Source organism: Polypterus senegalus, chromosome 8 (assembly GCF_016835505.1).
Source record: "Polypterus senegalus isolate Bchr_013 chromosome 8, ASM1683550v1, whole genome shotgun sequence".
Taxonomy (NCBI): domain Eukaryota; kingdom Metazoa; phylum Chordata; class Cladistia; order Polypteriformes; family Polypteridae; genus Polypterus; species Polypterus senegalus.
Genome location: NC_053161.1, coordinates 179,470,732 through 179,498,003, shown reverse-complemented (window position 1 = coordinate 179,498,003; position 27,272 = coordinate 179,470,732). Strand labels below are relative to the sequence as shown.

Below are 27,272 nucleotides of genomic sequence, written 5' to 3'. Positions count from 1 at the left end.
AAGGATGCAATCATGAACAGATTATTGTAGATTTGATATTTTGCCTATAGTGTTTGTGGCTTTCACTTTCACCAAACAACAAATCTTTTAAGTCTCGTGGATACACCTCTTCATTGGGAAGCAATACTACTTTCCCTGATGGCAACAGAAATTAGCCGATCTACAAGTCTCTGACTTAAACTTTAAAGTTCATTATGAAGTCTTATTTCTGACCTGGATTTGACCTACGAGCTTTTCAAATCCACTTGGTCCAGACTGATTATTACTTATTTTCTGAATTTGCACATAGATTATTCTTTGTTCTGTTGTGAATCCTTTTCTCTCCAAAGCTTTCGTGTCTCTTTTCGACGCGCTGCTCTTTCTTCTTTGCTTAGTCGTTCATGTGCCATTTAGAATGTATAACATTTTTAAGAGCTGGGAGCACATGAGTGTCTGGCAAAAGCATTCCAATAACTGCGAGGTTAGATTTCCGTGAACTTGTTTTAAGTTGTTTGTAAGTAGGGTGTGATGTGCAAAAGTCACCGTCAAACGGGTCTTGCTTACTAAGGTTGTAAAATTATTATTCCCCTAAACACCAAACCCCGCCCCCCCCAAATAAGCTTCTGTTCCAAGACTGCCGCTTTCCCCAGGAAAGCAAACTCAGTCAGTGTCGGGCGCCCCTTCAGTATAATAGAAACCACAGCATAGAAAGAAGTACAATGCAACAGGTACACATGTCATAAAAGTAGGAAGGACAGTCCTTGGGTGTGTGGCAACTGTTAACATTTGATTCTGATGATTCCATATAGAAGGGAACTGAGGAACTGACCTCTCTGTATTATTCTTTCCTCTGCATGTCCTGGAGTACAAAAGAAACAAAACCATGCACCAAAATGTGGAGACTGGGCAAAATCGGGGGAGAATAAAAAAAAAAAATGCGGTCACTGATTACAACTGCAAGAAGGTATACAGATGAATATGAATATTATGAATAATGTTGCATCAGAGTCACAGTGTTTTCCGAAATGTACTACACAGGTCATAAAATGAATTACTCCAAATACCATATATACCTATGTCTCTGTTTTTTGTCGGTGCGGCTTAGACATCATGGACCATAAGGCGCATACTAACTCAGCGTGAAAAGGAACATAATTAAACTGAATAAAAAAATTCAAGTGACCGTGAAATCAAAAGGCGGCAGATTCTCCAGCGCTTGTGTGTCAGCTTTTATCCTCCAGATCAGAGAGTTTCCAGTTCCATTGTCTCAAAACACCACTCACATCTATGGTTTTCCCAGCATCAGATCTGGGGTGGTGGTGGTTGTATCGTGATCGTGACTGAGAGAATAAAAGTGGGGAAAAAAAACACTTAACTTTTATAAGTGCTATTAATTTACACCAGCTGTTACAGATGCAAATCAAATGTTTGTTTTTATTGTATAATAACAATAAGAGCACCTCACTACTCAAAATGGTAAATTTGTGAGACACCCAGGATTGATCCCGCGGCCTCTTGATTAAAAGTCAGCAGTTCATACCGCTGCACCACGGAAGCTGTCATATTGCACATGGCACCTTTTGTGAAAGTGTTTATTTGATATTTGGCCTTTAGCATTTTACACATTTTACAGTTCATGTCTACATTTTGTCATTTATTATTAAAACATGAAAAATATTTGTTTTAACAATGTCTTTACATGGATTGTTGTAGACACAGAACACATGAAAGATTACAAAACACAGAATGAGATGTTACTATCCTCGTGCAAGCACGTACAATAGGTTCAGTTACACTTGTCGGTGAATAGTGAATGGTAGACTTGGAGAAGTTTGTAGGATATTGGGATGCATTATCAGTAGTGTTCCACTGGCTCATGGGGTGTTTCGGCCTTTCACACTATACACACTCACCAGAGGTGGCTAGCTATAGGGTGATCAGCCCTAAGCTTGCGTCCCATGCCCAGTTAGTCGTGAGAGTGGCTTTGGTGTCAAATGACTGACATCACATGAACCTATGTATGGCAGCCTAAGCTTGTTACTTGGAGGCCCAGCAGGGGGCATTCCTCTTCACCCAAAGCCATTGACTACTTCTCTCCGCTGCCTCTGATGCATCTTTTATGGCTGCGTGCTGGCACTGGCCCCTAATTCCCATGTCTCTCAGCAGTTTGATGGTAGAAGTTGCCACCAACCCTCTGCATCCAACTTCCATTGAGCGAACATCCATGGTCCATCTGCGATGTTGCGCTTCAGCAGCTAACTCGGCATAGCATAGATATTTCCGCTCGTATGCATCATCCATGGAATCCTCCCAGGGTACGGTGAGCTCGATAATGTATCCCTTCCTTAACACTAAAATTACCAGAGCCTACGAAAAAACTTGTAGATCCGTCCCACCTTAAATCGCTTCTTAAATCCCTTCACACCTCTCCGCCAGTGTCCTTGGTCCTCTAAATGTGCTGATAAACTCAGGCTGCAAGCAGCCGTTTATTCCATCCCCTCACCGACTTAGAATGTACACAAACTTCTTCCAGCACATGCATTGATTGATTTTCTGGGAGTGAAGTGGAGTTTTAGAGTGGAAATAATAGATCGTTGTTTGGAACACACGCATTTCATGTCTGTTCCGCTTCTACTGTAATCTGTGTAAACACATTGTTAAAACAGAAATGTTTTTTATATTCTACTAGTAGATGACAAAATGTAGGCATAAACTATATAATGTATGAAGCCTTAAGTCCAAATATCAAAGAAACACTTTCATAAAAGGTACAAACATAACGGAACAAATGCGCGTTTATTCTAAAGTGTAACTGCAGAAAAAAAAGTCACCTTAGCAGGCCATACTGACGCATATTCATTACAACTGGCGCGGTGGTGTAAAGGTATCAGCTGCTGACTGGGAATCAAAAGGTCATGAGTTCGATCCCTCACAACTTCGTTTTGAGAAGTAAACTGATCTTATTCTTACTATCTTAGAATAAAAACATCCAATTGATTTCAGCCTGTAACAGCCGGTGTAATTTATGATACTTGTAAAGATTAGCTTTGTTTTTTTTGTTTTAAAGTCAGTTTTATCTCTGCCTCGTTCACGAGCCCAAACACACCCCACCACCGCATCTGACACTGCTGTTTTCATAGAGACGTGCTGTAACAGAGGTAAGCTCAGCTCCCTTCTACATCGGAGCAAGAATGCACATACCATTGCTTGCATAGTAAAGTGTCAGCAGGCACTTTTCATGGCATTTCACACATTTTTGAGCATGCCCTCTGCACACTACTTGTGACTTTAGGCTTTCGGAAGTAAGTAAATAAATAAAGGTAAATCGTGTCATAAAATGATTTCTTCAAAACGTCACATATATTTGTCTCTTTCTTTTTTCAAAATGTTTGTTGATCACCACCAGCATGTTGTAGCACACAGCATCTGGCCACCTGCATGTTCTTGCGCGCACTGAATAAGAGACAAATATACAGTCTGACTGAGAGAATCAGATTGAAAAAAAGCAAACATTTCCAAATGCCATACTTTTACAGCTGATCTGACGCTGATCGTTTTCAAATAATATTGCATTAGTGCAACAATGTTTTCTGATTTGTACTATTGAGGTCATAAAATGATTTCTTCAAAATGTCACATGTATTTGTCTCCTTCTTTTTATTCCGCTGCTGCGCTGACATCATGCACCAGAAGGCAAGAGCTTATTCAGTACGGCAGGAGCACGCAAGTGGCCGGTTGCTTGTACTATCACAAGCTTTTTTTAAAATGTGTGTTGATCACCGCCAGCATGTTGTATGTAGCAGCCAGCAACTGGCCACCTGCATGTTGTTGTTGCGTGCACTGAATAAGCTCCTGATCTGACTCTAATAGCGCCAGCATAAATTCAAACCCGATCTGACGCTGTTCGTTTTAAAAATAATATTGTATTTGTGCGATGATGTTTTCACATATATTGTCTCTTTCTTTCAGGTGTGTAATAGAAACCACAGCATAGAGAGAAGTGTGTACAACACTTCTTACAGGATAAGGCGATGGAAAAAGAAAAGATGATGCAGCATCAACAAGCTTCAGTTCTTTATTTACCTTTAGTTACCTTTATTTATTTACTCACTTCCTACAGCGTAAAGGCACATGTAAAATGCAGAGCTTCCCAAATATATATATATATATATATATATATATATATATATATTACACGCACACACAAAGTACAGCAATGGCAAAAGTGCGATGTGCATTCTTGCTCCAAGGCTAGATCTGCAGTGTATCACGATACATTCTCTTACCAATGGTAGTGAAATGAAGTGTCTGCATGCACTTTTTGTGGCATTACACATGTATTTTTTGAGCATGTCCATACCAAATAACTTTCGAGCTATAGCACGTCTCCAAATAAGTAACATTCGAGCTATAGCGCTTCTTTATGTGATCCAAATAAATAACATTCAAGCTATAGCGCGTCTCCAAATAAATAACATTTGAGCTGTAGCGCATCTTTATGTGATCCAATTTTTCTATAGCTCAAATGTTATTTATTTGGATCACATAAAGACGCGCTATAGCTCGAATGTTATTTATTTGGCACGGACATGCTCAAAAAATACACATGTAATTCCACAAAAAGTGCATGCAGACACTTAATTTCGCTAGCATTGGTAAGAGAATGTATCGTGATAAACTGCAGAGCTATAGCGCGTCTTTATTTGAAAACAGCACTGTCAGATTGGGGAGGCTTAGGGAAGGATCCTGAACGCTACTGAGAGAATGAAAAGTGAATAAAAAAAAAACCAAAGCTAACCTTTACAAGTAAATTACACAGACTGAATTCAGATGTATGTTTTTATTCTAAGATAGTAAGAATAAGATCAGTTTACTTCTCAAAACGGAATCGTGAGGGATCAAACTCATGACCTTTTGATTCCCAGTCAGCAGCTGATACCATTACACCACCGCGCCACTTGTGGTGAATATGCATCAGTATGGCCTGCTAAGGCGGCTTTTTTTTCTGCAGTTACACTTTAGAATAAATGTGCATTTGTTCTGTTATATTTGTACCTTTTATGAAAGTGTTTCTTTGATATTTGGACTTCAGGCTTCGTACATTATATAGTTTATGTCTACATTTTGTCATTTACTACTAGAATATAAAAAAAAGTTTGTTTTAAAAATGTGTTTACACAGATTACTGTAGAAATGGAACACACATGAAATAAGGATCTATTATTTCCAGTCTAAGACTCCACTTCACTCCCAGAAAATCAATCAAGGCATGAGCTGGGCGAAGTTTGTGCACGTTCTAAGTCGATGGGGGGATGGAATAGCCAGCTACTTGCAGCCTGATTTTATCAGCACATTTAGATGACAACAGACGCTGGTGGAGAGCTGTGAACGATTTTAAGAAGCGATTTAAGGTGGGACGGATCTATGAGTTTTTTCGTAAGTTCTGGTAATTCTAGTGTTAAGGAAGGGGGCCATAGCATCATGTCAGGTCTCAAGGTAGTAGTGGCAATCTCCAGAGGAAACACCAACTGTTGGCCAATATCTACCAGCAGTTTCCAGTTGTGTGCTAAGCACAGCTTGCCTCTGTCTGATGGTGTGGAGTTGTTCCTGGTAACTGTAGCACCTTCTTGGACAAAGGCAGTCGTCCATGGGTGGTTAGATATTGGTGGTGAAAGGGCATTGATAAGAGATTGTTCTTCCTCCATTGTGGACGCAAGGCTCTTTAGGATCTGGTTGTGGAGCCAAGTGTATCGCCCTTGGGTGAGACTGGTCTTACACCCTGTGAGTATATGCCAGAGGGAGGCTGGCCTGGAGTAAAGGGCACACCCTGGATCTTCACCAATCCACTGATGGAGATTGGTTGGTGTTGGCAGGACATCATAAGTGGCTCTGATGGTAAAGCTCAGACTCTTCGCCTCCATGGCCGACACATCATTCCAGCTAAGCTTCCTCCTTTCAACACTGTCCCACCGTGTTCACTGCCCCTATTTTCCATGGGAGACTGCCTTGGCCAACCTTGCAGCCTCCTCCTGACGACGTACTTCCTCCACCACCATCCTCCTCCATGCTTGAGCAGTGGCTTTATTCTAGGGTGGGCAACTAGTTGTAAGGCCAAGGCCTCCTCTTCCATGCTGAACATTCCCCACAATGTCAGTATATCTGAGAGCTGATATTGCCTCCTTCACCGCTGTTGCTGGTCTACATTTTCGCCCAGTAGCCAAGGTTGGTGCGTTGCTTCTCAACACTTTGTCCTGAGAATCATTTAGTGCATGTGTTCCAAATAACAATCTATTTTTACCCACTAAAACTCCAGCACTTCACTCCAAGATAATTGAGGCTTGGGTTGGTCCTTTCTGCGTTGCTGGAAGGGGATGAGATGGGATGGGGGTGGTTGGGTGATAAAGCAGGCTTCTTGGGCTTTTCAGCACATTTACAAGACAAAACACGCTGATGAAGAGATGCGAAGGGATTTAAGGTGGGCCAGATTTATGTGTTTATTCAAAGGCTTTGGTAATTCTTATGTTAAACTCTTCCAAGTTTGGCAGGTCTACTCTTTGCATCCTCACTATTCCACTGACCTCCCTCTCATTTACACACATGTATTCTGTATTGTTCCTATTGACCTTCATTCCTCTCCTCTGTAGAGCGTATCTCCACCTCTCCAGTGTCTCCTCAACATGCTCCCAACTTTCGCTACAGATCACAATGTCGTCAGCAAACATCGTAGTCCACGGGGACTCCTGTCTCATCTTGTCTGTCAAGCTGTCCAAAACCATTGCAAATAAGAAAGGGCTCAGAGCCGAACCCTGATGCATTCAACGTGGAGATGGGCTAACATCAGTCACTTCTACTGCAGACCTCACCACTGTCACGCTTCCCTAATACATATCCTGTACTTCCTCATTCTCCTGATTTCCTCATACAATACCACAACTCCTCTCAATGCACCCTGTCACATACTTTCTCCAGGTCCACAAAGACGCAATGCAACTCCTTCTGGCCTTATCTCTGCTTCTTCAGGAACACCCTTATAGCAAACACCATATATGTTATGTTCTATCTTGGCATGAAACCATACTGCTGCTCACTAATCATCACCTCGCTTCTTAACACAGCTTCCACTACAATTTCCCATAACTTCATGTCCAATTTGCGGACAACAATACAAAAATGAACGCTATCACTTAAAATTGCTCGATAAGTTGTCCAGTATCCTATCACCCTAAGATTGCAAGCTCCAAACCCATTACTTAAGCTCCTCCTTCATTTGCCCCATTTCTTAACATAATCCTAAGGCCTAACTTGTATAAACCTTCCTTAACATTAATTGATAACACAATTCTGGGACCCCAATAATACTGAATGTTCAACCAAAGTAGTGAATACTATTGATACACAACTGTGCAAGATGGTCTCCTTTTTCTAGCCTGCTGGAGACCCCTTTTATTCCCAAACTCATTTTACATGTAATTTGATATCAAAAGTGATGGGTTACTGTCACCTTGCTACAAATTGTCTGACTTGATATCAGCTTTAACTTAGAGGATGTTTTATAAAAAAAAAAAAAATCTAATGAGTTTAGATCTTGATAATGCAGTGTGAATTGAATCCTGTTTTTTTTGTTGTTTTTTTTTTCCCCCCCAAAGAGAGAGAGAAAAATCTACCATTTACTCTGTTTAAATGGACGTGAAAGAGGAGACGTGCGAGGCCGAAATGAATATGATGGAGGAGAGGACTGCAAATTTTGAAGAGGACTGTGAGTGGGAGAGTGTCGACCCTAGACAGGAGAGTCTGAGCATTAAGGAAGAGGACTGTGAACTGGGATCAGTGAGTATTATTATTAAAGAGGAGTGTGTCAGCCCTGAGATGCAGAACTATAGCAGTATGAAGAGTGTCAAGGATGATGACCTTCATTATGGACATCAAGATGGAGCAGTGACCGGGTTAGTCTCTTCTCAAAGCAGATACTATTCATCTCTGGAGTCTTCTATTAATGTAAAATATGAATCATTACAGTATGACACAAAGACGATTGAAGAAATTTCATCTCCTAGAACTCAGGAAGGTCAGTCACCACCTAAGACATCATCTGAAACAAGTAAGTGAAAAATAAAAATGGATGTGCTTTTAAACACTAGAATTGCCAAAGCCTACAACAAAACTTGTAAATCCGTCCCACCTTAAATCTCCTTGCACCTTTCCGTCAGCATCTTTTGTTTTGTAAATGTGTCGATAAGCAGAAAACCACCTGCTATCACATTCACCCCACCACCGCACAGTTTTCTCAGCTTGCCTATTTACCTACAACAACAACATTTATTTATATAGCACATTTTCATTCAAAAAGTAGCTCAAAGTGCTTTACATAATGAAGAATAGAAAAATAAAAGACACAGTAAGAAATTAAAATAAGTCAACATAAATTAACATAGAATAAGTTAGGTCTGATGGCCAGGTTGGACAGAAAAAACAAAAAAAAAAACTCCAGACAGCTGGAGAAAAAAATAAAATCTGTAGGGATTCCAGACCATTAGACTGCCCAGTCCCCTCTGGGCCTACTACCTATGTGTCAGTTGATTAGAGTTGTATAGAGTAAATACTATGTTGTTATTTGAAATACATACATTTCATTTGTTCCGTGTCTACAACAATCTGTGTAAACACACTGTTAAAATAGAAAAGTTTTTCATGTTTTAGCAATAATTGACAAAATGAAACCTGAAGCGTATAATATGTGAAGCTTGAAGTCCAAATATCAAATTAACACTTTCACAAAATGTACAAGTATAACAAAACAAGTGCACTTTTACTCAAGAATTTAACTGCAGAAAAAAAAAAACCCGCGTTAGGGTACAACATTGACACATCTTTAATACGACTGCTTTGGTGGCATAACGGTAAGAACTACTGACTGTTAGTCAAAGGTCATAAGTTTGACTTCGGACAACTCTGTTTTTAGAAATGAGATGCTCTTATTCTTACTATTTTAGAATAAAAAACATACATTTGATATTAGTCTGTAACAGCCGGTGTAAATGTATGGTATTTGTAACGGTTAGTGATGTGTGTGTTTGCTATAGCAGAGGTGAACTCAGATGTTGTGCATTCTCTCTGATGTAGATCACACTTTTGCCATCACTGTAATTGTTACTAATAAAAGTCAAAGCCCTGACTGACTCACTCACTAATTCTCCAACTTTCAGGAAAGGTAGAAGGCTGAAATTTGGTAAGCTCATTCCTTACAACTTATTTACAAAAGTTAAGCAGGTTTCATTTCGAAATTATACACAACGGTCGACAACGTTCGCCATATTGAACTTTCTTATTTATGGCCCCATCTTCACGAAATTTGGTAGGCAGCTTCCCTGCGCTAACCAAAACCAATGTACGTACTTTTTTCGGTGGTATGACACCACTGTTGGCCGCCATATTGAACTTTCAAACTGTCTTTGTTACTTATGGGCCCATCTTCTAGAAATTTGGTATGTGGATTCCCAACGCTAACTGAATCCTACTTGCGTACATATATACGTCCATAGTCTGCAGCTCGGTCACCGTGTGAGGCGGCGTTGGGTCCCCCATCCCAACGCCTCCCACATTGTTGGCTGCCTGCCTGTATAAGGCTGTCCGTCGCTCCGGTCTCTACATTCCCTTCCTTGCTTCGCCATGGGATTCACATCTCCCTGCTGATAACTACGGTCTTTTTATTTAATCCACGGCTTCTCCGCTGTTTTATTGTTCGTTTATTACGATTATAGTTATGTGTAAGTATTTTAGACTTTCTTTACATTGTTCAGGCACCAATTTCCTTTGTCGTTCCAACCATACCCCTATTAACATGTCTATCGAGGTGATCACCATCGATCAAAGAACTGTCACTTACCGAGTGATTTCCACGCCCAGAGATGGCACCTGCCTTTTCCATTCTCTTTGTTACATATTGCACGGTCATATCAGGCTCACTCTTGATATTTGGAGGAACAATGTGTCTTATGTATTGAATGACTGGGACAGGTTCAAGATGTGGACTGATGACGGTACAGGACATAATTAGACTACACAGTAGCACTATAAGAGTGGAATGCTTAAGCCCTTCACCTATGGTTCTGCATGTGAGTTGATGGCTGCCGCTGAATTGTTCGGTTGTCGCTTTCAAGTGTACAGAAATAGCTAAATATTTTACACCTTTTAGACAACCGGCAATGCCTCTTAAACATCTTAGATTCACAGGTGACGATTTCAGTAGTGGACACTTTGATGTTTATGAATGTTTAAACTCTCAAAAGCTAAATGTGAAGTTATCGATGAAACCGGTTGTATGCTTACAACGCTTGACAGATGCCGAATGTCACTTCAACACAAGTCCTGCAAATACTGTCGTAATTGAAACAAACCATGAAGCTCAAACCGATTATGACAGCAGCAATCCAAGCTGTGGGATTTGAAACAAGATTACTGTTCACATGGCCAACTGTACGTTACATGCTCAAGAGTAAGCTCTGCGCACAGCTTGTTCATATTACAACTGGAGGGCCGAAACTGACAACGTGGTATACAAAGAGATCCTTAACAAATAATTATTGGTATATTTTTCCCTCGGTTTAAAAAGGTTTAATTTTCTTCTTAATAAAAATTTTAAGGCAGTACTTCACCGTTGCGAAGAGTGGTATTTTACTAGGTTATATATATAAGTCAGATCAATTGTTATTTACCATGATTTATTTACTTATCTTCCTACAGCGTAAAGTCACAAGTAGACTGCGGAGCTTCCAGTGTACATACAGTGCATCCGGAAAGTATTCACAGCGCATCACTTTTTCCACATTTTGTTATGTTACAGTCTTATTTCAAAATGGATTAAATTCATTTTTTTTCCTCAGAATTCTACACACAACACCCCATAATGACAACATGAAAAAAGTTTACCTGAGGTTTTTGAAAATTTATTCAAAATAAAAAAACTGAGACATCACATGTACATAAGTATTCACAGCCTTTGCTCAATACTTTGTCGATGCACCTTTGGCAGCAATTACAGCCTCAACTCTTTTTGAATATGATGCCACAAGCTTGGCACACCTATCCTTGGCCAGTTTCGCCCATTCCTCTTTGCTGCACCTCTCAAGCTCCATCAGGTTGGATGGGAAGCGTTGGTGCACAGCCATTTTAAGATCTTTCCAGAGATGTTCAATCGGATTCAAGTCTGGGCCACTCAAGGACATTCACAGAGTTGTCCTGAAGTCACTCTTTTGATATCTTGGCTGTGTGCTTAGGGTCGTTGTCCTGCTGAAAGATGAACCGTCACCCCAGTCTGAGGTCAAGAGCGCTGTGGAGCTGGTTTTCATCCATTATGTCTCTGTACATTGTTGCAGTCATCTTTCCCTTTATCCTGACTAGTCTCCCAGTTCCTGCCACTGAAAAACATCCCCACAGCATGATGCTGCCACAACCATGCTTCACTGTAGGGATGGTATTGGCCTGGTGATGAGCGGTGCCTGGTTTCCTCCAAACATGACTCCTGGCATTCACACCAAAGAGTTCAATCTTTGTCTCATCAGACCAGAGAATTTTGTTTCTCATGGTCTGAGAGTCCTTCAGGTGCCTTTTGGCAAACTCCAGATGGGCTGCCATGTGACTTTTACTACAGAGTGGCTTCCGTCTGGCCACTCTACCATACAGGCCTGATTGGTGTATTGCTGCAGAGATGGTTGTCTTTCTGGAAGGTTCTCACAGAGGACCTCTGGAGCTCTGACAGAGTGACCATCGGGTTCTTGGTCACCTCCCTGACTAAGGCCCTTCTACCCCGATCGCTCAGTTTAGATAGCCGACCAGCTCTAAGAAGAGTCCTGGTGGTTTCGAACTTTTTTCACTTACGGATGATGGAGGCCACTGTGCTCATTGGGACCTTCAAAGCAGCAGAAATTTTCCTGTAACCTTCCCCAGATTTGTTCCTCGAGACAATCCTGTCTTGGAGGTCTACAGACAATTCCTTTGACTTCTGCTTGGTTTGTGCTCTGACATGAACTGTCAACTGTGGGACCTTCTATAGACAGGTGTGTGCCTTTCCAAATCCTGTCCAATCAACTGAATTTACCACAGGTGGACTCCAATGAAGCTGCAGAAACATCTCAAAGATGATCAGGGGAAACAGGATGCACCTGAGCTCAATTCTGAGCTTCATGGCAAAGGCTGTGAATACTTATGTACATGTGATTCATCAGTTTTTTTTTATTTTTAATAGATTTGCAAAAATCTCAAGTAAAGTTTTTTCATGTTGTCATTATGGGACGTTGTCTGTAGAATTCTGAGGAAAAAAATGAATTGAATCCATTTTGAAATAAGGCTGTAACATAACAAAATGTGGAAAAAGTGATGCGCCGTGAATACTTTCCGGATGCACTGTATACAATGTACAGCAAAGGCAAAAGTGTGACGTGGATTCTTTCTCCGATGTAGAACCCTCGTCATTATCTGAATTCACCTCTGTTATAGCATGTCATTATGTGAACATAAATAACATTCGATCTGGCTTTTATATACAAAGTATAGCGACAGCAGCTTCCACCTGCAGCTATGGAATCTTCAGTACGCAAGTGCCTCTCCACACTAGTGTTTAGATCTAGACGGTGTATGTGCCCATAAAAACAAATCTAACTGCATTTTCATACCATTGCTTGAGAACTGAAGTATCGGCATGCACTTTTCTTGGCATTACACATGTATTTTTTGAGCATGCCCATGTCGATCAATCACAAAGCTTGGCCAAGACACTGTTGAGGTGTCGGCCAGCTCCCTGAGAAGTGACAACACCTACTCAATATAAAGTGATGACAAAAAAGAAATTTTGTAGTGCAAATATGTATCATTGGCGCTGTTAAAGGAAACTAAAATACAGTCTGTACATCATAGTCATCATTTTTGTGGTGTAATGTTTGTCACTTCAACACACCTTAGAAGAACAGCTTGGTGAAATTAATTATTTGGCTGCATTGTACTACTTGATCAAGGGTGTCCTTATTTCCCAGTTTCTCTGAAACATTATGCATTGGCCAGAATTGCTGTAAATATACATTTCTTCTCCTGTGAAGTTTTCTTTTGTAAATCTTGACCATTTGAATGGGCAAATATATATTTTCAGTCTCATTTTGTGTGTACTCAAGCTTTACAAAGGATGGCTTAGGACCTTCACTAGTCTACCTATAGAGAGAGCTCACTCCAGGCAGCCTGACTCCAAACTCCAAACAGAAGGCTTCAGCATTTACTGTCCTAAAATGGATTACTGATTTATATCATTACTAGCAAAATACCCACGCTTCGCACTGGAGAAGTAGTGTGTTAAAGAAGTTATGAAAAAGAAAAGGAAACATTTTAAAAATAACATAACCTGATTGTGAATGTAATTGTTTTGTCACTGTTATGAGTGTTGCTGTCATCAAGGATTTGATTATCATTTCTTTCAATCAGGTTCGTATTTGGAGGACGTGGTGTGTTTAAGTTACATTCCGTGTTTGTCAAACTTTGTAAAGATAACAGGTTTCATTCATCGAAGTGTTCACTACCCAAATCTCTACTCATGAATATAAGATGTTTAACAGGCATTCCCGGTATTAACTTGTGGAATTTCCTGCGAATATTTAGCAGCAGCGTGTCTATGAACTTGTAGAATCTCTAGCGAGTATTTAGCGACAGCGTCTTGTGACGGTTGTCACAAAATTTTTTATTGTGTGCCTTTAACTGTTTTTTGTTCCGCGTGCTTCCTTTTAGAGATTATGTCCCAGTAATCAACCGTCCATGCGATATCTGTTTAAGAAGAATTGGTGGCAAGCTACGCCTGTGGGTCCTTGCTGAACGTACCATGATGTGACGTAAGGGGAACTGACTGTAAAAAAGCAAGAAGGCGCGTATTTTGAACAAAAAGGGAGAAGGCAGCGAAGGAGTGGAAAAGTGAGAAGGAAAACTGTTTAACACTAGAATTACCAGAGCCTACGAAAAAACTCGTAATTCCGTCCCACCTTAAACTGCTTCTTAAATCCCTTCACACCTCTCCGCCAGCGCCCTTTGTCTTCTAAATGTGCTGATAAAGAGAAGCCGGCTATTCCATCCCCCCACCAATTTAGAACGTGCACGAACTTCTCTCAGCTCATGCCTTGATTGAGTATCTGGGAGTGAAGTGGAGTTTTAGAGTGGAAATAATAGATCGTTGTTTGGAACACACGCATTTCATGTCTGTTCCGTTTCTACAGTAATCTGTGTCAACACATTGTTAAAACAGAAACTTTTTTATATTCTAGTAGTAGATGACAAAATGTAGGCATAAACTATATAATGTATGAAGCCTGAAGTCCAAATAGCAAAGAAACATTTTCACAAGAATAACACAATCGCACTTTTATTCAAACATATAACTGCAGAAATAAAAAGCCGCCTTAACATGCGACATTGACACCAGTTTACTGTAACTGACTCTGTGGCTCAATAGATTCAGCCCCCGCTTGGGAATCAAGGGGTCGCGGGTTCGATCCTGCGCCCCTCCGTTTTGAGAAGTAAACTGCTCTTGTCTTACTGTTTTAGAATAAAAGCATACTTTTGATTTCAGTCTGTAACAGCCGGTGCAATTTATGATCCTTGTAAAGGTTAGCTTTTTTTTAATTCACTTTTCACCCTCTCAGCGTTCAGAATCAATCCATACAACCCCATCTGACACGGCTGTTTTCACTAAAGACGCGCTATAGCTCTGCAGTGTACCACGATGCATACTAACGCACAATCAACCCCGGTTCTGACACACAAACGCTGCCGAAGCTGCCTTCTTCATATCTCACCATCACTTGCTTTTCGTTTTATTGAGTGTTCCTGCCAGTCCCGCATGTTGCTGTATGCTTTTTCTTTGTACTACAGGACATGCAGAGGAAAGAATGGTAAAGACCAGTAACTTCGGCGCTATATGCAATCATCAGACACTCCCCATCTGCCCATGTCGCTCAAGCACAGGAACATATATTGGTGTAAAAGTATAACAAAAGTGCACTTTTTCCATCGCCTTTTCCTGTAAGAAGCAGTGTACACACTTCTCTCTATCCAGCATACAGCAACATGCGGGGACTGGCAGGAACACTCAATAAAACTGAATAAAAAGAAAATCAAGTGACGGTGAGATACGAAGAAGGCAGCTTCGCCAGCGCCTGTGTGTCAGAACCGGGGCGTTAGTATGCATCGTGGTACAGCACAGAGCTATAGCGCCTGTATTCTGTTTCTTTTGTACTCCGGGCACGCAGAGGAGAGAATAGTAAAGAGCAGTAAGTTCGGCGCTATATGCAATCATCAGACACTCCCCATCTGCCCGTTGTTTTGTTATACTTTTCAATACTTTTATACTGCTCAAACGGGCATGCTCAAAAATACACGTGTAATGCCACGAAAAGTGCACGCAGACACTTCATTTCGCAAACAAAACAAGTGCACTTTTATTCAAAACTATCTGTATAACCAAGAAAAAGAAAGCAAGTTACAGTAGGCGATTGATACGACACTTGCGTGGTGCAATGCTAAGAAGTGCAGATTTTCATTCCGTGCTATATGAAATCATCACATTCAAATATTAACAGTTCCCACACACCCAAGGACCGTCCTTCCTACATTTACGACACGTGTACTTGTTGCCGTGTACACACCTCTCTGTGCTATGGTTTCTATTACACTGAATGAGCACCTGACACTGTACTTTCTTCCCTGGGGAAGGTCCCGATCAGAGAATTTCCAGTTCCTGCATAAATTCACACCCGATCTGACGCTGTTCGTTTTCAAATAATATTGCATTAGTGCGATTATATTTTCACATATATTGTCTCTTTCTTTCAGGTGTGTAATAGAAACCACAGCATAGAGAGAAGTGTGTACACTGCTTCTTACAGGAAAAGGCGATGGAAAAAGTGCACTTGAATAAAAGTGCACTTTTGTTATACTTTTACACCAATATATGTTCCTGTGTTTGAACGACACGGGCAGATGGGGAGTGTCTGATGATTGCATATAGCGCCGAGGTTACTGGTCTTTACCATTCTTTCCTCTGCATGTCCTGTAGTACAAAAGAAAAAGCATACAGCAACATGCGGGACTGGCAGGAACACTCAATAAAACGAAAAGCAAGTGACGGTGAGATACGAAGAAGGCAGCTTCGCCAGCGTTTGTGTGTCAGAACCGGGGGGGGTTTGATGTGCGTTAGTATGCATCGTGGTACACTGCAGAGCTATAGCGCGTCTTTAGTGAAAACAGCCGTGTCAGATGGGGTTGTATGGATTGATTCTGAACGCGACTGAGAGAGTGAAAAGTGAATAAAAAAAAGCTAACCTTTACAAGGATCATAAACTGCACCGGCTGTTACAGACTGAAATCAAATGTATGCTTTTATTCTAAAACAGTAAGACAAGAGCAGTTTACTTCTCAAAACGGAGGGGCGCAGGATCGAACCCGCGACCCCTTGATTCCCAAGCGGGGCTGAGTCTATTGAGCCACGGAGTCAGTTACAGTAAACTGGTGTCAATGTCGCATGTTAAGGCGGCTTTTGTTTCTGCAGTTATATGTTTGAATAAAAGTGCAATTGTGTTATTCTTGTGAAAATGTTTCTTTGCTATTTGGACTTCAGGCTTCATACATTATATAGTTTATGCCTACATTTTGTTATCTACTACTAGAATATAAAAAAGTTTCTGTTTTAACAATGTGTTGACACAGATTACTGTAGAAACGGAACAGACATGAAATGCGTGTGTTCCAAACAACGATCTATTATTTCCACTCTAAAACTCCACTTCACTCCCAGATACTCAATCAAGGCATGAGCTGAGAGAAGTTCGTGCACGTTCTAAATTGGTGGGGGATGGAATAGCCGGCTTCTCTTTATCAGCACATTTAGAAGACAAAGGACGCTGGGGAGAGGTGTGAAGGGATTTAAGAAGCAGTTTAAGGTGGGACGGAATTACGAGTTTTTTCGTAGGCTCTGGTAATTCTAGTGTTAAAGGGCTAGGAAGCTGAATGGAAAGAAGCAGCCAGCGGTAAAGCAAGGAAGACTCCGTAATAAGGACGGTTGGGTGCACATAGAAGGTGTAACAATAAGATTGTTAAGCCTTATGATAATGTTCCCGCACGGTGGGTTTAGAGAGACGCACTGGGATAAGTATAGAATAGGGAAGCCCGTGTGACTGTTCTGCTGTTCTCCTTTGACAGTTCTGTGGCTCTGCATATTTGTATGCACCTCTCTAAAGTCAGTTTGTCTTCTCTCAGTAATCTTTGTTGCAAACTGGCATCACTTGTTCCGCACACAATTCGGTGATGTATAAGGAAACTTTTAATCTCCCTGAAATTGCATGTGCCTGCTAACACTCTGCAGTGTTCTCCCCAGAATTTTTTTTCCAGCCAGGTGGCACGAAAAATTAGCCGGGTGGGGCTGGGCGGGGAAATTTTGGTGGTGTGGAAAATTAAATGTGCACTATTTTTATTAGTTAATTATTATTCATTATTTTCCAAACCTCAATCTGACTTTTTTAAGGTTTGACACTTATAAAAGAATACTTTTATTAAATTTAAGAAGTATCCAATCCAGGATCCTGCAACCCTAACAAAAATTTAAAATAACAATTGTTATGACATAAACCAACAGGCACAAGTATTGTCGCTGTTGGGAAGAAAAGTAAAAACATTGAAAAAAAGTATAGGAAACCTAATGAAGAAAAATTTTAAAATATTCTTCAAAGCCAACTTGCATATGCAGAAGGTGTCTTCAGTTAAATATTTATTCTTCTTTTCGTCCTAGAGGCCCAGTTGTCTGAAGTTTTCCCATAATCAAAGTTCCCAAGATCTGGGCCCTCCAAGGCGATCACTCGTACACTGTCGTAGTGACTGTACTGCAAAGTTATCAGACAACCTTCTAGTTTCACTTGCCATTTTCGGCTTAATCTGGGGAATGTTCAGAATATTTTTAATTTCCGTTAAACCAGCCTTCCTAACTGAAGAATTTTGGAAGAAATAGAACAGCTGCCTTAAGATGTTCAGTTTTGTTAAATAAGGTACAGCAGCTGCTGCTTGGGCACTTGCAAGGGCTAATTGGTGTTTTTTCACAGTAGCAGTTGACCAAGAGTCCAGATGTTTTATGTCTAAGCAGTTTTGCCACTCCTTTCTGTTTCCCAATCATAAGACCTGCTCAATCTGACCCTAGTCCAACCAGATTAGCAGTTTTCAAGCCTAGAGTGTCCATAGCCTCACTCAGTGTGTTGATTATATTCTCTGCTAACCCGTATTGCGGGTTGATACAAAACTAACTCTGACCTCTTTAGTGACCTGGCAAACATATTTAATGTAAATAATTATTTTACATCTGAGATATCTGTGGTTTCATCACACAGGATACTGAAAAACGTTTCTGTATGTATATTTTTCAGTATGTTAGATTTTATATCTGATGCTAAGACATCCAGCAGCTCTTGCATTATTCTTTCAGATGTGTAATCTGCATTTTTACCAACATTAAGACTTTTGAGTGGGAAAGGGAGAGCCTGTTGGATATTCAATTGACACTTGCACTACGGCAGGTACGCATTCTCGACATTTCCACTTAATTCTCGACATTTCTGCTTTATTCTTGCCATTTATCTCGAGATTAAATTCGACATGTTGACTTTATTCTCATAGTTTGTCATTAAAGTAGAACATCATAAACTAAACTTCATCTTAAAATTAATGTTTAATTTACTAGATTTTCTCAAACTCCTGTCATAAGTAATGTAGCAATATGTCGACTTTATTCTCGTCATTAGCATCAAGATTAAAGTGGAAATGTCGAGTATAAAGTCAACATCTCAACTTTATTATCGTCGTATAGTTTTTTTTCTTCACTATGTCCGTATTTTTTTTTTCTTCACCGTGGCCCTAATATGGTTCCGTACAAAACCCTCAGGAATTCAGTGACAAAAGTTTTGCTCAGGGGTTTCTGCACACTTTTTGCAATATGGACGCAGGTCCAAATATGAGCAAATATAAGAACGGCAGATGGGGTCACTTTAAACAGGAACCACAGTGAGTGCTACAAGGATTTTTGCACACAGAACACAGCTAATGCTTAAATAACTGAATGTGTATGTATTGGTTAGCTATGTACTTTACAAGAAGAGAGCTGCTGTACGCTCAGCCGCACTATACAGACTGCGCTGACGCTGAGAACAGAAATATCAGAAAAAAGGCGCCAGGAAGTAATTTCTGACAGGCTGGTTTCGGTAGACCTTTTTTTTTTTTAATTTTATCAGACCTCCTCTTGCACTCCCACCTCCACATCATCTTTGCTTGTGAACTGCCGCTCTGCTATTAGCATGTACAGCCCCCTCTCGCCCACCCACATCTCCATACTCCTTGCAACTGTATTAAGCTGCTACACCCCCGCTATTACCATGTACAGCCCGCTCTCGAATCCCCACTTCCTCATACTCTGCTTGTGAACTTTGCTCCACCTCGACACCCGCTATTAGCTTTAGCAGTATTTGCCCACCCACCCGCTTGTCCTTTGCCATCTCTGCAGATCATTAGATCTGCCTTTGCCTGCAGATCTGCAGCCGTCATCTCACAATGTCATGCGTGATGACAGCCGGGTGCTCAACTAAATTAGCCAGCACCCGGCTAAAAGGCGCTAGGGAGAACACTGACTCTCAGATCTGTGACGTAGTTGTCTATATTTTCTTCCCTTGCCTGATTTCTTGAAAAAAATCTGAACCTCTCTACAGTTTCATTTATTTTCGGGTTGTAATGTTCATCAAATTTACGTATCATCAAGCTCATGGTTAACTCATTAGGTCTTACTTCACCGGTCAGCACCTGACACAATTCTCTGCTGCTCTCTCCAATAAGATAACGGAATAATCTGACCTTAGTGTTATCCTCTGCCTCCAGCATTGCAAGTTCTGTCTGTAATCTGAACTCGTCCTTCCATGTTCTCCATGACTTTGCCAGGTCTTTAGCATCGAGGCTTTATACCTTGCGTCTTCTCATTAAACTTGTATTTCGCAAATATCTCATGCGATCTTGCGATGTCCACGGCTTTATTTAATTTTAGCTCAGACCCGGCACTTAAAAGTTTCTCTCGCACTTTCGTTGAGTTTGTGCCAAACACTATTCTATCCCTGACCATCTCATCTTCATTTGCATAAGCACAGTCCTTCACCAGCAATTTTAAAACCTTTACAAAGTGATCAGAAGTCTCGTTTACACCCTTCGTCTTCTCATTAAACTTGTATCTCGCGAATATCGTATTTGTCGTAGGCATGACAAATCCCAGCGGCAGCATGTCTATGAACTTAATTTAAACTTAAGGTTTACACCATGCTTTGTTTCCACAGTAGCTGCACTTATATGCTTGTATGCGTCACTCGCTTCATATTCTTTTGCTGCCTTCTCAATTGTGTAATGCGTTTTTTGAACAGGTTTCATTCATCAAAGTGATCACTACCCAAATCGGTACTCGTGAATCTAAGATGTTTAATTTTAAAATTTAGCGGCAGCATGTCTATGAACATAATTTAAACTTAAGCTTTACACCTTGCTTTCCTATTGATATGTGTACAAAGACTTGTTCAACGTCAGAGGGTTTCCGCAGTAGCTGCACTTATGAATATGCTAAGCACAGTCCTTCACCGCTAATATTTACCTTATATGGGCAGGCACTCAGTTACTTGGGAGGCATGATGATGCGGGACGCAATTCCGCCTTACACGGATAGGGACGAAAGTAGGTTCCAGTTATGTCCGTTGCGCGTAGAATTTCAAAATGAAACCTGCCTAACTTTTGTAAGTAACCTGTAATGAATGAGCTTGCCAAATTTCAGCCTTCTACCTACACGGGAAGTTGGAGAATTAGTGATGAGTGAGGTGAGTGAAGTCAGTGAGTCACAGTCAGTGAGGGCTTTGCTTTTTATTAGTATAGACTAGCAAAATACCCACGCTTCGCAGCGGCAAAATACTGCCTTAAAATTTTTATTAAGAAGAAAATTAAACCTTTTTAAACTGTGGGAAAATATACCAATAATTATTTGTTAAGGATCTCTTTGTATACCACATTGTGAGTTCGGCCCTCCGGTTGTAATATGGCCAAGCTGTGCGCTGAGCTTACTCTTGAGCATGTAACGTACAGTTGGCCATGTGAACAGTAATCTTGTTTCAGATCCCACAGCTTGGATTGCTGCTGTCATAATCGGTTTGAGTTTCATGGCTTGTTTCAATTACGACAGTATTTGTAGTACTTGTGTTGAAGAGACATTCGGCATCTGTCAAGCGTTGTAAGTATACAACCGGTTTCATCGATAACTTCACATCCAGCTTTTGAGAGTTTAAACATTCATAAACATTAAAGTGTCCAATACTGAAATCGTCTCCTGTGAATCTAAGATGTTTAAGAGGCATTGGCGGTTGTTGAAAGGTGTAAAATATTTGGCCATTTCGGTACACTTGAAAGCGACAACCGAACAATTCAATGGCAGCCATCAACTCACATGCAGATCCATAGGTGAAGGGCTTAAGCATTCCACTCTTATAGTGCTCCTGTATAATATAATTATCTCCTGTACTACCGTCATCAGTCCACACGTTGAACCTGTCCCAGTCATTCAATACATAAGACACAATGTTCCTTCGGATATCAAGAGTGAGCCTGATATGGTCGTGCAATATGTAACAAAGAGAATGTAAAAGGCAGGTGCCATCTCCGGGCATGGAAACCACTCGGTAAGTGACAGTTCTTTGATCGATGGTGATCACCTTGATAGACACGTGTTGGGAACCCGCATACCAAATTTCTTGAAGATGGGCCCATAAGTAACAAAGACCGTTGAAAAGTTCAATATGGCGGCCGACAGTGGCATCATACCACTGAAATAAGTACATACATTGGTTTCGGTTAGCGCAGGGAAGCCGCCTACCAAATTTCGTGAAGATGTGGCCATAAGTAAAGTTCAACATGGCGGACGTTGTCGACCGTTATGACCGTTATGCGTAGAATTTTGAAATGAAATTTGCTTAACGTTTGCAAGTAAGCTGTAAGGAATGAGCCTGCCAAATTTCAGCCTTCTACCTACACGGGACGTTGGAGAATTAGTGACGTTGGAAAGTTCAAAATGTCGGCCGACAGTGGCATCATACCACCGAAATAAGTAAGTACATTGGTTTTGGTTAGCGCAGGGAAGCCGCCTACCAAATATCGTGAAGATGGGGCCATAAATAAGAAAGTTCAACATGGCGGACTTTGTTGACCGTTATCGACCGTTATCGACCGTTATGACCGTTACGTGTAGAATTTCGAAATGAAACCTGCTTAACTTTTGTAAGTAAGCTGTAAGGAATAAGCCTGCCAAATTTCAGCCTTCTACCTACGCGGGAAGTTGGAGAGTGAGTGAGTGAGTGAGTGAGTGAATGAGGGCTTTGCCTTTTATTAGTATAGATAATAAAGCTGTTCTCAAATGTCAGTGAACCTCTAAAAGACCACCAATATAAAGGCTGGGGGTGGTCTTTCAGGAGTGACATTAATGCGGCCCCATCTCTTAGGGTCTTGCTCACAAAATACAAAAATTTGGATAATTAATAAAGAACACATTATAAACAAAACATGAAATTACATAAATTAAATGAAAGGGGAAGTAATATTTGAAAAACAACAAAACACTAAATAAGCAAAGATTTTCTTTGAAATGCTTTTATTAGCTTTTTTACTTTTATTCGTATCTCGTTTTCTTATCTCCTCTTGACAATCTTTAACAGTTATCTTGATGTGATGTTGGGACAGCTTAGCTGTTAGCTAAACTAACAAGCTTGATGGTCTGATGAATGGTCTCCTCTTGTCTTACATTTTTTATGTTCTTGTTTTGTATGTTCATGAGCAGATCTTTAATGAGAAGAGACAGCTTTGCCAGCACCTACATTTCTTCCCTTTTATTTGTCTGGGTGGTTCTAAGCCACACCTCCAGTCACCCCTCATTGGTTGATCACCTGACTTAACGGGACTGTAAAAGTTTTTAAATGATGTGTTCAGCATTGACAGTCCAGTAGTTGTTTGTGTCTTATGAGTTCAAGTTGATTGTGTTTCTCTGTTATTATAGTGTAGTTGAAGATCAGACCAACAACAACATTTATTTATATTGCACATTTTCATACAAAAAATGTAGCCCAAAGTGCTTTACATAATGAGGAATAGAAAAATAAAAGACACAGTAAGAAATTACAATAAGTCAACATAAATTAACATAGAATAAGTAAGGTCCGATGGCCAGGGTGGACAGAAAAAAAAAAAAACCTCCAGACGGCTGGAAAAAAAAATTAATTCTGCAAGGATTCAAGACCATGAGACTGCCTAGACCCCTATGGGCAATCTACCTAACATAAATGAAACAGTACCCTTTGTATTTAGGGTTCTCACGGAAGGACTTGATGATGATGGTCATGCAGGCTTCTGGCTTTTAGTCCATTGATGTTGGAGCATCAAGATGCTTTGAGTAGACCACATTCTCAGGAGGAATTTGGGCCAAAATTCAGGGGATTCCAAAGGGTTCACTAACTTTTTCATGCATCTGTAGAGAGGTTTAAATTATATTGAAGATTTTAAGCAACACCTCAGAACTATTTAATCCAAGAGTGTCCATCTCTGTGCATCTATAGCTAACATTCTTGAATTTGGCCTGTTTGTGTAGTAATGTGTACAAGAACACGGGGACACAGTTGGAAACCAGTTATGGGTAAATTCTTTTTTTTTTTTTTTTTAATTTTTATTTATTAATTTTATTACAATCAATACATAGCAATCAAGTTTTTACAAAAAAAAGAATTATGTTAAGAACAGATCGATCCCCACCCTGAGAGAGAGCAAGCCAAACGGTGTAAAATTTAAGGCTTGTAAAAATACCTAAATTAGTAAATTCTCTGTGCTTTATAAACTTATTTTAAAATATTACTGATTAGATCCTGCCATGTTTTGAAAAAAGTCTGTACAGATCCTCTAACTGAGTATTTGATTTTTCCAATTTCAAATAATATAACACATCAGTTTCCCACTGACTTAAAGAGGAGAGTTTGGGTTCTTCCAGTTTATCAGAATAAGTCTGCGTGCCAACAGTGTAGTGAATGCAATCACAATTTGTTTGTCTTTCTCCACTTTAAGCCCTCTGGAAGAACCCCAAACACAGCTGTTAATGGGTTAGGAGGGATTGTGAGTCCAAGGCTGTCTGAGAGGTAATTAAAATTTTTGTCCAGAATAATGTTAATTTGGTGCAGGCCCAGAACATGTGACCCAGTGAGGCTGGGCTTGGTTGCAACGTTCGCAGGTTGGATCATGCCCTGGAAACATTTTGGAGAGTTTTAGTGAGACAGATGTGCTCGATATATAATTTTGAGTTGTATAATTGTATGCTTTGCGCATATGGAGCTTGAGTGAATTCTCTGCATTGCTACTTTCCACTCCTTTTCTGATATATTAATTGAGAGGTCATTTTCCCAGTGTCCTCTTGGATCTTTGAAAGGAAGGGATTGTAAAATGATTTTATATATTGTAGAGATGGAGTCTAATCCTTGAAATTGAGCAATATTTTTCCAGCGTGGATGAGGGTGCAAGATGAGGAAAATCTGGAAGGTTCTGTTTAACAAAGTTCCTGATTTGAAGATAGTGAAAGAAATTTGTAGCTGGAATGTTAAATTTGGAATGTAATTGTTCATAGGATGCAAAGACGTTGTCTATATAAAGATCTCTAAGCAAGTTAATTCCAAATTTTTCCAGATATTAAAACTGCATATGTTTGTGAAGGTTGAAAGAGGTGGTTCTCTTGCAGGGTGCCACAGATAGAAGCTTCTCCGTCTTAAAATGCTTTCTACATTGGTTCCAGATTCTAAGTGAGTGGAGCACAATTGGGTTATTAGTGTATTGCCGATAACGTGTGTTTATTGGAGCACAGAGCAAGGAATACAAAGAAGTACTGCAGGATTTTACTTCTATTGCGGTCCATGCCTGTGTATGTTCTTCTATTTGTGTCCAGGTTCTTATCGACTGTATATTTGCTGCCCAGTAATAAAACTGGAAGTTAGGTAGAGCCATGCCACCTTCTGCCTTTTGTCTTTGTAGGGTCGCTCTTTTGATGCGTGGATGTTTAGAATTCCAAATAAATGAGGTTATTGTTGAATCTAATTGCTTAAAGAACGATTTATTAATGTATATTGGTATGTTTTGAAATAAAAAGGAGCTTAGGAAGAATATTCATCTTAACAGTGTTAATTCTTCCAGCTAGTGTGAGATGAAGGGTTGACCATCTATGCAAGTCTTGTTTAATTTTTTCCATGCAGACACTAAATTTTGTTGATAAGAGCTTTATGTTTACTTGTGATGTTTACCCCGAGGTATTTAAACTGTTCTGCAGTGATAAAAGGTAGGGTGTCTAATCTAATATTATATGCTTGAGAATTCACCGGAAAAAGTCACTTTTATTCAGATTAATTCTGAGACCAGAGAGCTTTTGAAATTCTGTGAGTGCTGCTAAGACTGCAGGCACAGAATTTTCTGGGTCCGATATATACAGTACCATGTCATCTGCATATAATGAGATTTTCTGTTCCAGTCGTCCTCTGCTAATCCCCTTTATCTGATCAGTATTTCGACAATGTATTGCCAGTGGTTCAATGGCAATTGCAAACAGCAGTGGTGACAAAGGGCATCCTTGTCTTGTGCCTCGTTCTAGTTTAAAGTAGTCTGAGCAAATGTTATTGATGCAAACTGAAGCTTCTGGGTTAGTATACAGTAATTTAATCCATGCACAAATGTTCGGGCCAAACCCAAACTTCTCCAAAATAGTAAAAAGGTATTTCCATTCAATCATGTCGAATGCTTTTTCTGCATCCAATGATAATATTTCTGGGGTGTTTGATTTAGTTGGTGAGTATATTACATTAAACAGGCGTCGAAGATTTGAAGATAAGTGTCGGCCCCTAATAAATCCAGTTTGGTCTTGTGATATTACAGAGGGGAGCACTTTCTCCATCCTTCTAGCTATGATTTTAGAGTTATGGGTAAATTCTGTCAAACATTAGAAAGTTTTTCTTTACACAAAGAATGATAGACAGTTGGATTAAGTGACCAAGTATGGTAAACCATAGGAGTTTAGGGGCTTTCAAAACTCGACTTGATATTTTACAAGAATTAAGTGGATAGGAATGGTGGGCTTTGCTGAGCTGAATGGCCTGATCTTGTCCTGATTATTCTAATGTCCTGCTATATCTGCAGTCACCTGAGGGAAAATTACAGACTTGTTGCTATTGTGGCTCTTCATTTTATTTTTTGCTTCCTCTCTCTTTCTTGTATAGTAGGCCTTTATGTGCTTTACTTTAGTATTGTTTAAGTTTAGATTTTTCTGGCTTTGACTTTGAAAGATATTGAAAACTGGAGTTTGGATTGTCATAGGACTTGTTTACAAACCCTCTTAATGAAGGGATTGTGTTAAAACAATGTTTTAGTTGCCTCACATTTTTATGCAATCGTTTTGTTCAACCCACTGAATTAAAGCTGAAAGTCTGAACTTCAACTGCATCTGAGTTGTTTCATTTAAAATTCATTGTGGTAATGTACAGAACCAAAATTAGAAAAAATTTGTCTCTGTCCAAATATTTATGGACCTAACTGTATATCAGTTACGGTTCTCCTTTACTGATGTTCTTTGTTTTCCTCTCTCCTGTCTAATCTGTGTCTTGGATTGTAAGGTTGCTCTCTTATACTTGCAATCATTCAAATGTTGCTGATTTATTATCTCTGAGCTAGGCTGATGCAGTTTGTTTTCAAAAATCATTTATTTTGGTTACAAAAGACATTTTTACAGCTGCCTCAAGGTGCTACTGTGTGTCTGTGTCCTCGTCTGCCCCTATCACTATGTTGTGGTTCTGGAGGTGTTTCAGAAGGCAGGCTTGGTTATGTGTTCATGGAGACTGGTTGAAGAAAACTCAGTCAGCATACAGTAATATTGACAATCTTGAGAAGCATCTGAATAATCTTAAAAATACACCTGTGTATTTCTGATCCAGTACAGAAGCTCAAAATGACGCTAATCAGAGAGAAGGTAAATGACCATCTTGTGCAGAGTTGACAATTCATTTCATGTGCAATCGTTGCTATCTCTCTTGTGCTAAACTGAGCTTAGTTGTGAGCTCTTAGACTGCACAGATGAGATTTGTTAGCCTCCATGTCCCAGGTCAAGCAGAAATATAGTAATAGTACAGATATGTAGATAATATCACTAA

General features: G+C 40.0%; 1 protein-coding gene across 1 annotated transcript in view; it reads left to right on the top strand.

Moving 5' to 3' along the window:
- LOC120533549 (zinc finger protein 502-like) overlaps positions 1 to 27,272 on the top strand; it is a 44,429-nt gene that overhangs the window by 13,798 nt on the left and 3,359 nt on the right. The window contains exon 2 of the mRNA XM_039760483.1: positions 7,626 to 8,077. Within this exon, the coding sequence (XP_039616417.1) occupies positions 7,660 to 8,077 (418 nt within the window). The 5' untranslated portion in view covers positions 7,626 to 7,659. The remainder of the gene's footprint in view (positions 1 to 7,625; positions 8,078 to 27,272) is intronic.